This window comes from Myotis brandtii, unplaced genomic scaffold (genome assembly GCF_000412655.1).
Source record: "Myotis brandtii unplaced genomic scaffold, ASM41265v1 scaffold208, whole genome shotgun sequence".
NCBI classification, from domain to species: Eukaryota; Metazoa; Chordata; class Mammalia; order Chiroptera; family Vespertilionidae; genus Myotis; species Myotis brandtii.
In genome coordinates, this window is record NW_005357764.1 from 575581 (window position 1) to 589769 (window position 14189).

Sequence of the window (14189 nt, forward strand, 5' to 3'; positions counted from 1 at the left end):
TTACAGTTAAAGTTCTAAATACTTCATTCCAAGGGAAATTAGTCAAGCACTCTGAAAGTGTTTTCACTCTTAATGTGGTGTACAGGGAGATATTAGAATAAGTTTAATCACTTTATCAGTCATTGTTTGCATCACTGTTGTTTTTATATCATGTTTTTGTTGTTTTCATATCATGTTTTTGTCATTTTTACATCATGCTTCTGTTGTTATATCCTTTTGTTACTGTTTATTAATAAATTTATATATTATTTTCATATACATTTTACTAAGTTCCTTTTATCTCTCACACTTCTATTATAGAGAAAGGGCAAACAGCAATATTAAAATATCTCCGCTAATTATTTCCCTTTTAATGTGCACGAATTTCATGAACCGGGCTAGTAGTTTGAAGATAATACAACAAAAGGCCACACAACATGTTCTGTGACAAAGGGAGTCACTCCAAACAAAGGAAGTCACAGTTATCTGGAAGTTAATTAAGTAAACAAGATGGGCCTCTCCAGCTGGTGACTCTAAGTTCCAGAGATATGCTTCCAGTTCCAAATCTCTTCTAGTTCTCCCTGCAGTTTGGAACTACCAGGCAATCAGTTGATGAGCTTGATTCAGGATCAGTGACAGAGGAGGTTGCTCTAGGAGTCTCCAGGTGAGCCAGTGACCATGTCCTCAGTCACAGGAGGCCTGGCCAAGACAATACAGTACATGGGGCTCCCCCTACACCTCTCCACTGCTGCCTAAGACAAGTTTGACTGATGAATTATTGCCGAGTTTGCTCTCCCCACTATAACCTTGAAAAATGTATAAACTTAAGGTAGCTAGAGATGCAACAGAGTACCAAAGCCAATTTTCAATTGTATAATAACCTACTTTGCATTAATACAGGGGCCTTTTTGTGAGCTTTTTAAATTTTTTTAAACCTATAAAGCACTTAAAAGTCTATAGCTTCATAAGCATTAAATGAGCGTTAGCTAATATTATTAGCCCAGTAACCCCTTCCCCATCTTAGTGCTTTAATTCCTCCCTATTTTCAAAAGAGCTATGCTACTTTAACACCATTTTCAATTTCCCAAATGTTAGGGAGATCACGGAAGCCACTTTGCAAAAGGGATCATATACTTCCTCCAACTCCCAACATGAAATAAAGACTCCCAAAAAATCTTATTCAAAACAACCATAATTTAAATGAGTATACAGATAAAGAAAAATAAATATAAGGCTTATTTATTTTTCAAGTCCCAAAGAAATTTAAATGAGGCAAAAAGGAGAAAATAGTGGTGTAATTAGACACTTTTATAAGTATGTATTAAAAAAATCTGTCTGAAAGCATACCTATTTTAAAGCTAAGCAAATAGTATGTCAAATAATTGGTTTAACATGCATGGGCCAGTAAGGACTGGTATGTATACTAGTACATCATAATTCTCTGCTCAATTTGTAAGACATCTTAAACTTGGAAATTAAAACCTTGATAAGAAGAAACAGCTTTCTTACACACTGCCATTTTTGGACTAGCCATATGGGTTTGATCTTAATGTTATTGTTTGAACAAATGAAAGCAATGACTATTCTATAGCCCAGCGATGGCGAACCTATTACATGTGTGTCAGAGGTGACACGTGAACTCATTTTTTTGGTTGATTTTTCTTTGTTAAATGGCATTTAAATATATAAAATAAATATAAAAAATATAGATCTTTGTTTTACTATGGTTGCAAACATCAAAAAATTTCTATATGTGACACGGCAGCAGAGTTAAGTTAGGGTTTTTCAAAATGCTGACACGCCGAGCTCAAAAGGTTCGCCATCACTGCTATAGCCCAATATTATGTAGAAATGCCTCCTAGTTTGGAATTTTTTATTTTTCTCTGTTTTTCCATGTTTCCATTTCTTTAACAATGCATAAAATTGGTTTAATAGCTTGAAAATGTTACTTGGTTTAATAGCTTGAAACAGCTATTGATAGATACCTTTGTGGAGGTTTCATTTTTTGTTTTCAGGTAATAGCAATCAATTAGATAAAACAATCATTTTCTAGGCAATGTGGCCCATCAACAAATTAGGAAAAACAAACAAACAACCACCCTGAAAAGAGAATATCACTCTATGAGATTCTTACAGCTATAAAAAAACAAACGCATGAGGCTCACCACAACTAAAATACAACCAAAACGCTCAACCTTGGCCCATTAGCATTACATTTGCTTATCAATCTCATCTTTGCTTTCTGAAATGTCAAATAACTTTTGACCCCAATTCTATATATATAAAAGGCTAATATGCAAAGTGTCCCCTCGGGAGTTCAACCAGAAGACTGGGAGTTCAATGGCTCGCTATGATGTGCACTGACCACCAGGGGGTGGCGCGGAATGAGGGAGGCCCCGTCCAGCGGCCGGCAGCCGGGGAAGGAAGGCCCTGGCCGGCAGCCGAAAGGCCCCGATCAGCCCTGATCACTGGTCAGGCCTAGGGACCCTACCTGTGCACGAATTTCATGCACCGAGCCTCTAGTTTTCTATACAAAGGAAAACTACACAGAATTCATTTGTACTTGATTTGAAGGAGCCAGGGAAGGAGGGAAGTACACAGTACAGAATACAATGAACACTATTAAAGGAAATGATATCTGGAGGTTGCAAATCATTAGCATCTCTAATACATTAGCAAAGTCCTACTGACCAAATTGCCTGCAAAAACAGGTTATTTCTGCCAAGTGCCAAGTCTGGTTTCTCACACCATTTTATTTCAAAAGCATTTTATGAGAATCTGCTACATATTCTACCTCCCATCTGGTTCACATTTAACAATGTATCCCACCCTGTTCCTTTTTAGACTCCAAAAACAGATGTCCCCAACATCACATGAATGTGGCAGGTCACACTGCATCAGCTAACTTTTCTGGCTTCCTTTTCTTCTCTTGCAGTTAAGGTGAACTTGAGCTATTTGCAACCTTTTGTGTCATCTCACTTCAGAAGTAATAAAAAGGACCCAAGTACTTTAACTCATAAAATAAAGAAGATTGGTGGGTATTTACAGAAGATCAAACAGGAAAGCAGGGCAGGCTCCCACCTAACAAGTTTCCTAATGAGTTTACATTCTCATCCGGTGAGGCAGGGTAGACTACCCAGGAAGGAAGAGAACAGCAATGCTTCTTATTGAATTTACTCCTGAGGCTTACATGGTGCCCTCTGCCATCACTGTAATTACCATCAGGGAACTTTTATAATCAATATATACATCAGGAAGTTATGCACAGAGCATACAGATTAACATTCTCCAACATGAAGTACTTGCACATATTCCTTAAAGGACCTCTAAACATTTGTAGAGAAAAAAAGTCATACTTGTAAATAGTTCTGTGATATGTATACATATATGTGTGTGTGACTATATGATTATATATTTAAAATATAAATAATTATATTCAGTGCCTGAAATTCAGGAACAAAACTATTAATACTAATTTTTATTCTATTGTACCTAATTTATATTTTTGGAAACATGATTTAATTCAGAAATACTAACATCTGTGTAATAACATCTTGGAATTGAGTTCTACTGTATCATTATATTATGCTTAATTGAGCTTTTATTTATAGTTTTAATCACATATTTATAACAACTCAAATTTTGATAGTGCTAGGAATCCCTGTAGATAATAAACTATAAAAATTAACTCAAATGTCCCAAATGGATATCAATGTATGGCTTTTTTCTTAATTGTATATGAAATTATATACATGAAATAATTTAATGGGTATATGAGAAATTATATTCATGAAGTAATTTAATGGGTATAAGAGAAAATAACCACATGAATTGAAAAATGTTTTCTTTATGCCAAATGTACTATTAAGTAAAACTGGTATAAGAAATGCTATTTACTCTACACTGTGATTGCTAATGTTTAACAGTAGTCCTATGAAATATTGCCTACCTGCCCCTTTCAACTGCTAAGGCATCCAGTTCATCAAAGAAAATAATGGAAGGAGCCACTGCTCTCGCTTTGCGGAAGATCTGGTGGAAAGAAGAGCGCCACATTAGGGAAAGATCAGCAAACTCCAAAAAACTCCTGTCATTGGTTTTAGTTTGAAAACTGTTTAGAACTGAATCTATTATGTACAAGACAATCAGCCCAATCATTTTGTCTACAACCTATAATAGTCGGACACACACTGCACAAAGGTAAAGCAACAATATGTATCCATAGAGGTCTGCCTGTAGGAGGTAATGTGATTAAGCAATCGAACAATCTCAGCTAAAATCCCAACTCCACCATTTCAGTAGTTGTATGACCTTCAGAGTAGCTAACTTTACTTCTCTGAACTTCTATTTCTACATCTATAAAATGCAGATAATAATAAATGCCAATCTCAGAAGATTCTCTTCAGAACTAAATAAAAAATAATAATAATGCAAAGCATTTAGTACAATGCCTAAAACATATTAAGAACTCAGTAAGTGGCAGGTATTATTAACTATAATCAACACATATTTAAAAGAAAAATCATACATGTGCAAAATCAACCATAGCTTAGCATATAAAATACCCATAAACTCAAACCAAGCACCTTGTTCATGTCATTGAAGACTTTATGGGAAAGGAATAGTTTATGGGACAAGAAAAATGGCCAAAACTTGGAAGATCATTGGTTGGTTATACCACAAGTCAATCAAACTATCAACACCAGTGACTGGCCTGATAGCCATGAGTGTGGCATGTGGAAATGGGTTAGAAAAAGCTTGCACATACAGAAAGAAATCCAAACGTGTGTTACCTGAAATCTAGGCCCCCATTTTCTTGTCACAAGTATCATGACCATAAAAATACAAAACAGTTACCAAAGCATTAATATTTATAAAGATCACTTTATTTCATTTTAATTAATGATAGTGCTGTCATTATCAATTAATGTTTTATACAATTATCTTCACCTACATTTTAAAAGGAAAAAAGTAACTTAAAATTTTTTCTCAGATAAAAAGAAAGTGTCCCAATCTGTAACACTCAGTTAACTTCACAAGTGGAGACCATCCACTCCACTGCTATTTGTGTGTTCTTGTCCTTGCTTAGCTTCTGTGAGGATAGAGGGTGCCTATGTGAGGGAGGCCCACCTCCGCTTGGGAAAGTCAAGACTTGTGGTCAAACTGCTGTTGTTACCCAAATCCAGCACCTTGATTTTACACGAATTTAGTACATGTAGCTTCCGCAATATGAAGGAGTGGCCTATCACTTAGGCACAGGCTAAATGAGAGTACAGTGGCGTTTTCATACACTAAGTTTACTCGATTTAAAGGACTATCTAGTTTAAAGGATTTAAATCTCATTCTGAGATCATGTGTTCTTTGTAAGTATACACATGTCATTTCTAAAATAAAATGCTGGCAGTTGTTAAAAAATCTTTATTTGGTAAAACTAAAGGATGGTACTACTATGAGGCTTAAAAACAAAATATTGTAGGTGGTCAAAAATGCATTTTTAAATAATAAAATAATATTTGCCTAAAGAAAAAATATACCACTAGAATTTAGATTTGGAAATTTCAAAATCTGTAACCCAAGCAAAATGGAAATCATACAGAGGACAGAAGTATGGTTCTCCTGTGCAGAGTTCCACTTTGCGGCATCATCTTCTTACCTCTCTAACAGCTCTTTCAGATTCACCAACATATTTATTCATTAATTCAGGCCCCTGTATGAGAAAAAAACATCTGTTTAGTTCTTTATAAATATAACCACGAGGAAAGAGCAAATACAAAAATGAAAGAAGAAAAGGGGGGGAAGTAAATAAAAATATGCTTATAATTAGTTCCTTTAGCATGCTTATTCTCACTAGATGTTATTTGTGCCTCAACAAATTAAGCCATTCCATGTTCACATCGATACAAAGGCAAGGCTGTGACCATAAACATCTTGTTCTCTGTCTACCCATTGCCCCCATTTTCACCCTATATCAGGCACAGTGCTAGGGTTAGCTGCTAGCATGGGTACATATAGTACGGTCTGTGAGACCCATATTTGATCGTAAGTTATTTAACTCTTTAAGAAAGTGATACATAAATCCCTAGAATAGATCAGATCAATGAGACTGGATAAGGTTATTTCTTTTCCAATTTTACTTACCAGATAACTATGGTGTGTCAGTCCTACCACAATCCACCTGTCTAGATACCATGTGCTTCACTGATAAGGGTGATCAAGAAAACTACCAGAAGGGCCTTCAACCATGTGAGGACACAGCAAAAAGATAGCCATCTATGAACCAGGAAGTGGGATCTCACCAGACACCAAATCTGCTGGCTCCTTGATTTTGGACTTCTAGCCTCTAGAACTGTGAGGAATAAATACCCAATCTATGATATTTTTTTATAGCAACCTAAATGGACTGAGATACCATTTAAAACAGGGACTGGCAAATTTCTTCTGTAAAAGGCCAACTAGTAAATATTTTAGATTTTGGAATCCAAAAAAGGAAAGAAAAAAAAAAGAAAAAGAAAACTACCAGTACCATATACTGGCTTAGTTGAGGGTAGCATTATTTTGCATGATTCCATGGCTGAGATCAAGTGTTCAAGTTTACAAAACAACAGAAATAGCATAAATGCATGTAAAATATTTGTCCAGCTGTTGAATCTAGTGTGAACTAAAACTGACTTATCTTTTACTGTTTCATTATTTTACACCATATCAGTCACAAATTCAAGGGCAATATTTATACCTCATACTCTTGCAATTTTGTCCCTTTAATCTACTGGGTTTCTTCCAGTCTTCCCAAGGGCTTTTTAAATGTGTCTGACACCTGCCTGTTGCTTTTGGCTATTACAATTCAAATCAAGTTTTTATAAGTTCTGAAATGTCTAGGGAAGGCAAGTTAACCTACGTGTTAACTATAGTTAAATGTTATGGAATATGCTCATAAAAACCCAAACTCACATGAGATAGAATTACATATATGTAATGTAAGTACAGGATCTTGAAAATTAATTTTTAAAAAACCAGCATCAGCACATACAGAAGGCCATTTTGGAAAAGCACTTCAAAAAATTTGAAAACAGGCATTTCATACCAGGCCTTGGGCAAGTTTCTACTAAAAAGTGACAAAGGGCCCTGACCAGTTTGGCTCAGTGGATAGAGCGTTGGCCTGCGGACTGAAAGGTCCCAGGTTCGATTCCAGCCAAGGGCATGTACCTTGGTTGCGGGCACATCCCCAGTAGGAGGTGTGCAAGAGGCAGCTCATCGATGTTTCTCTCTCATCGATGTTTCTGACTCTCTATCCCTCTCTCTTTCTCTCTGTGAAAAATCAATAAAATATATTTTTAAAAAATAAATAAAAAAAATAAAAAGTAACAAAAGCTGAAGAAAGGGAAGATAATTCAAGCTGTTCGTCTCAATAAGTATAATACAAACCTTCTCCATAATTCATTCACTCAAAAGAAAACAAACAAATTTTAAGAACTTACACTGAGGACACCATGCTGACTCCATTTAAGCTAGCAGTAAAGTGTACATGCCCACATGTCCACAAAAACCCTTAGTATGTTATTCCTGACTCTCTTGTCTCAATCTTCTTTATTATCTATGATGCATAATCTTAAACACTGGGTCTCAACTTCCACACTCTTATCTCTAGAAATCACCATCCTCTTGAGCTACAAATCCATATTTACAATGGATCTGCCATGTAGTTTTAAAGGCATCTCAGCCTGGCCAATATGGCTCAGTGGTTGAGCATCAACCCATTAACCAAGAGGTCACTGGTTTGATTCCCAATCAGGGCACATGACCAGCAGGCTCAATCCTGGGTAGGGAGTGTGCAGGAGACAGCCGATCGATGGTGTTTCTCTCTCATTGATGTTTCTATCTCTTTATCTGTCTCCTTCCTTTCTCTCTAAAAATCAGTTAAAAACTTATTTTTTAGCCCTAGCTGGTTTGGTTCAGTGGGTAGAACGTCAGCCTGCAGAATGAGATGTTCCGGGTTCAATTCCTATCAAGGGCACATGCCCAGGCAGATTGCAGGCTCCATCCCCAATGTGGGCCGTTGACAAGGCAGCCAATCAATTATTCTCTCTCTCCGTGGATGTTTCTCTCTCTCTCTCTCTCTCCCTCTCTCTCTCTCTCTCTCTCTCTCTCTCTCTCCCCCTTCCTCTCTGAAATCAATAAAAATATATTAAGGGCACAAAAACAAAACAAAAACTTATTTTTTAAAACAGTATAAAGGCATTCCCAAACTCCACATGTCTAAATCCCAATTTATTATTTGCTTCCCCACCTCCAACCAGCTTCTTCTCCTCACATACTCTTTCCAGAGTTACGGTACTTCCACCTGTCAGTCATTGGAAACAAACAAAAACAAAAAAAATTCACCTCAAGTTCTCCCTTTGTTTCTCAATTTTCACATACAATTAATCATCAAGATTCTAAATATTACCCATTTCATTATGTCATTTGTTTAGTTAAGTGTCTCTCTCACTAAATTATGGGCTGACAGATAACAAGGAACCATCTAATGCATCTTTGCTTACCACTGACAATGCCTGACACACAGAAGGTGCTTAATGTATAGTTTGAAATTATTGTTGCAATGTAAAACATTTACAGATATTTTTAAATTGTTATAAATGTAAATCTGTAATATTTATTTCAACTCCAATTAAATTCTATTTAAAAAGATTGAAAAGAATAACTAGTCTCTCTCAGCTGGAATCTATGAATAAAAAAATTAAACCAACCCAATAATAAAGTTTTCTTCTCTATTATTAAATAAACTTCTTAAGAGTCTGAAAGCATTCTTCTCTTTCTAAATTTTTCTTGGTTCTCTTAGATTCCAATTGCTAAAGGTTTTGTTATTATAGTTCATATTATTGTCATTTTTTATTTTAGCCAAATGTAATAGGATGTTTTCATATCAAGACATATATTTCATATAGCAGTTTTATCAACTGATACAGCCTAACTAAAAAAACCATTTTATTAACATATAGTTTTAACATATTGGTGTCTCAACTTTAATATGTCAACTTGAACAGTGTACAAAAAATGCCAAATTTAAGTAAATACAATCTAACTTCTATAGAAGTTTGTTATACTGACAATGGCATATTAACTACTCTATTTGTCTTAAGAATAATAGGTTACTATTCCCTAACAGCCATTCTAACAATGATAAAATGAAGTATATGTCTTTATTTAGTACTGATGTTAATAATTGCCAATTTAAATGTATGGGGCACATTATACAACATTATTGGGAGAAGTCAAGGGGATTTTTAAAGTTAAAAAATAAAAACTCTAAAGGAAATTAAATAGAAACTCAAAAGGTCTCAGACTCTAGACATGTCCACATGACAGCAAACCTATAGAAAGAAAAGAAAGAGTTAACGTCCACAAAAGGCACACAACTGAACATAGTTCCTGGTGAGACTCTAAATTAGAAACTGTACCCAAGGTGAAAGAAAAAATAACCAAAACTCTAAAAGAAAGTATTCTTTAGAATATGGGGTCTGGGTCTGGGGCCAGAACCAACATACATCTTTATAGGCTTCAACAGAGAACAGCAGTGAAACAGGCAAGCTCAGGGCAGCCCAAACCCAGGAGGTTCCCCAGCCAACTTCCTCACAGGGCTTTTCTTAGTAACTTTCCACTACCACCAGGAACAGAGGGATAAAGAACTGGAAAGGTCTCCTCCATTGTCCTCACGCAAGGAATCGACAATCTTCCCCATGCTTTTCCTTCCCTGCATTCCACTCATCCTGTAGGGTGCAGGACACCACTCTGAGCCGGCCTTTAATTTCAATTACATTCACTGAATGTCTATAATATGCCCAGATCTGTGATAGTGACTTTAAAACTCTTTTATTTAATTAATTAATAGACTTTTTCTTGGGAAGAGGGGAGTTTAAGACTTACAGAAGAATTGAGCAGACAGTATAAAGAATTCCCATATGCCCAACCCTACCTCCCACCACACGCTAAGTTTTCCCATGATTAATATCATATATTAGTATGGTACATCTTTTACAATTACTAAACCAATATTGCCCTAGCCAATTTGGCACAGTGCATAAATCATCGACCTGTGGACTGAAGGATCCTGAGTTCCATTCTGGTCAAGGGCACATGCCCTGGTTGCGGGCTCGATACCCAGTAGGGGGTGTGCAGGAGGCAACCGATCAATGATTCTCTTTCATCACTGATGTTTCTATCTCTCTCTCGCCCTTCCTCTCTGAAATCAATAAAAATATATTTTTTAAAAACCACAATACTAATGCATTATTAACTAAACTCCACATTTATTCAGATTTCCTTAGTGTTTAGCTAATGTTCTTTTTCGGTTCTAAGATCTTATCCAGAAAGTCCTAACATTATATTTAGTTGTCATGTTTCCTTGGGATCCTCCTCACAATACAAAAAGCACATACTATCAACATGACTAATCACTGAAGATGTGAACCTTGATCACCTGGTTGAGGTAGTATTTGCCAGACTTCTCCACTAGAAAGCAGCTCTTCCCCACCCCGGCTTCCATACTGAACTCTTTGGTTGGAAGGAAGTCATAACCATATGCAGCCCATATTTAAGGAGTGGGGTAGTTATGCCCTCCAAAATTTTTTCACCTATCTTTTTAATCTAGTCCTCTCAAAAAGCCTATACAGATAAAAAACTGAGACTTAAGAGAACTTGTTTAAGGTTACAGAGCAAACATTTAGTACTAGGGTTAGGAATCAAACCAAAGCCACCTGAACCCTAGCTTAGTGCTTTTCATTGCAATACACTCAGTCTCAAAGGCACAGATCACATACAAGTATGTAAATGGCAAGCTCCACTTTATTCAACTACTAGTATTTTTCCATGCACTTCTATTTTATTGGTCAGGTTCCTGTTTCTTTGCCAATGATAAACTTTTCTTATTAACTCAACCAACTACCACTTCAAAACCATGCTATTTTTCTCAGTTTTCTTTGTTCCAGAGAAACAAAATTACTTTTAAACTGGGTCTTAGAAACATCCATCTTTCCACTTTTCTGAAGCTGCCCTATGGAAACTGCCTGAAACACCTTCTCCAGTAACTTGGTGTAATTAATGAAAAAAGCACTGGAAATTAGTTTTATTAAACACACACACACACACACACACACACACACACACACACACACACAGACACAATCCTATAATACAATGGATTCAGAGCTCAGGCTCTAGAGTCAGAAAGTCCCGAGATCAAATTTTAGTTCTATCACCAGCATTTTGACCTTGGAAAAGTCATTTCACTTTCTTAAGCATCATGTCCGTATATGTAACCCTAGAAACCAATCTTAAAGTTTTCAGAATATAAAAGAAGTGTCTATGCAGTTTTCCATGTAATATCTGCAAAATGGAAGCTCTCTGATTTATAGACTAGCCTACAAACAAAAGCTTCAAGATGAACTTGGAACTTACCAAGTTCAGATTATCTTGTATTTTTGATAACAGAATGATAGGGGATCTGGTTAAATAAAGAAAATCTGGTTAAATAAATTAAATTGTGCACTGCTCTGAATAAAGTATAGATTTTCCTGAACACAGGATGTATTTTGTAAAATTCCTCTCTGAGAGAGGTATCAGAAGAAAATCTCCTCAAAAAGTCAAGGATACACTAAGTTCATTACATTTTTTTACTCACCAATACAGTTAATAAAAGACTTGCTGAAAATCCCTGTCAGAGACCTAACCACCCTTCTTCCAGAATCAGTAACAGTTGTTCATAAAGTAAAGCAGCCCAACTATACCAGGGTAATTAATCTATTGTAGCACTCCAGACAAAAGCAAGAGAGAAGCAGAGAGGAAATTTCAACTGGAAAATATTTTGACATAATTGACCCAGATAACAAACTAAACTGAAGCATATGTCAAGTACTAGTCTGCACAAAAACACATATACATGCCAAAGGATGTTAAGGGCCCAGACAATTGGCCAAGGTGAAGTCTTAACTCTGAGTAGAGTGTATATCTCTTAATCACTGTGTAGAAAAGATGCACAGAGGAAGAGAGAGGGTACTTTCATTTCAGAGAAAGAAATGTTTAAAGTCTTTCAATTCTTTAACTTGGGAATAAAAGATAATTATCACTGCGAAAAGTACTAGGGAGCTTCTCCTTTCAATGTATTAAAACACTTGTGTTTCCCAACAAGCTAGAAAATCCCTATGTCTAACTACTTTTTTCTGATCACTTTAAAAACGTATAAGACCTGCTTTAAGCTCACACTTAAATTATAACACTGAAAACCCTTAGAAAACAAACATGTATGTTGGAGCCAAAAGGCAACTTTTTCCTCATAGAAAGATAAAACTAGAAATAATACAATGTGAATTCCCAAATGTTTTTACTTCATCTCATACGTAAGCTATATGACAAAGCTACTTTAACTCTTCTCACAAAATCAGACCAAGATGAAAGGACCAATGAAAATGCTAAGAAAAGCAAATTAGTTTTTCATGTTCCCAGCTTTTACTTTTGAAAAATTTAAGCATATAAGAAAGCTGAAAAAAATGGTAAGATGAACACCCATCTTCATTAAATATATCCTCCAACCAAATTTAAAAATAATACTGTGAAACCACACTAAAAAACTCTACACTGAATAAAAATCCACATTAAAAAAATTGTAAGTAGAATATGATAATCTATAAGTAAGTATGAACTCTAAGAAAATTTCTTTTCTTTTTTTTTTAAAATATATTTTATTGACTTTTTACAGAGAGGAAGGGATAGGGATAGAGAGCTAGAAACATCGATGAGAGAGAAACATCAATCAGCTGCCTCCTGCACACTCCCTCCTGGGGATGTGCCCAAAACCAAGGTACATGCCCTTGACCAGAATCGAACCTGGGACCCTTCAGTCTGCAGGCCGATGCTCTATCCACTGAGCCAAACCTGTCAGGGCAGAAAATTTCTTAACATCACTTACTTTTTGTGTGTGTGACCTAAAAAACTAAAAACTTAATTAAAAAGCCGAACACTTTTGGCTGGATAGCTCAGTTGGTTAGAGCAGCAGTCACCAACCAGTGGTCTACGGACTACTGATGGTCCGTGAGGTCCGAAAGGTTGGCGACTGCTGGGTTAGAGCATTGTCCCAATACGCCAAGGTTGTGGGTTTAATCCCTGGTCAGGGCACATACAAAAATCAATCAACGAATGCATAAAATGATGGAACAACAAAACTAATATTTCTCACTCTGTCTCTCTCTCAAATAAATCCTATATAATAAAAGCCTAATATGCTAAGTGTCCGGTCAACCGTTATGCCATTCAACCAATCAAAGCATAATATGCTAATGATATGCTAAGGCCGCTCAACCGCTCACTATGATGTGCACTGTCCACCAGGTGGCAAACACTCCGATCGGTAGGTTAGCTTGCTGCTGGGCTCCGGCCGATCGGGACTAAGCAAGACAGGCCAGACAAGCCCTGGAGCCTTCTGCAGTCCCTCCCTGGCTGGCCAACCTCCCACATCTCTCCCCAGCCCCAATCATGCACTAGTGGGGTCCTTGGCCTGGCCTGCAGCCTCTCGCAATCCAGAACCCCTCAGGGGATGTCGGAGAGCAGTTTCGGCCCAATCCCGCAGGCCAGGCCAAGGGACCCCACTGGTGCACAAATTTGTGCACTGGGCCTCTAGTAAATAAATAAATGAAATTAAACAAACAAAAAAGCTGAACACATGGTTATTTTAAATGAACAGTATCTAAGATAAACTTTTCAAAGAACACTTTGAATAATTTCCTTACATTGGAAAAAGACAAAAGTGAAACTATCTCAAGTTATGAAAAATTTCATATTCAAAAACAGTAGTAAATATATTTTTGAGTAACCATAGAATAGGCCAGAAAGCAGTCCTGGTAGCATCTGGAATGTTATGTTAGGTCATGAAAAAGTGAGATTCAAGTGCAAATAACTATGAGCTAAGTCCTTGTAAAATAAGGTTCAGATTTTGAATAGACAAGAAAAATTCAAAGTTTATCATATGTAATTGTGCAATTACATGACAATGTAGGCATAGAAAAATGGAGGCGACAGGAAAGAGTAGAAAATGTCGGTAAAATGGCCATGTCCACTACCTCAAGGTAGGAGGACAGGAACCACAGAAAAAGCAACTGGAAATTTCAAAATAATTCATTACTCCAACATTGAAAACTGTGGTTGTGATTCAGCATAACATGGTTTCC

General features: G+C 36.4%; 1 protein-coding gene across 1 annotated transcript in view; it reads right to left on the minus strand.

The window, feature by feature from the left end:
* The window catches only part of SPATA5 (spermatogenesis associated 5), a 245125-nt gene that overhangs the window by 169314 nt on the left and 61622 nt on the right, over positions 1-14189 (minus strand). Inside the window, 2 exon segments of the mRNA XM_014539027.1 lie at positions 3929-4008; positions 5630-5683. Coding sequence (XP_014394513.1) covers positions 3929-4008; positions 5630-5683 — 134 coding nt within the window.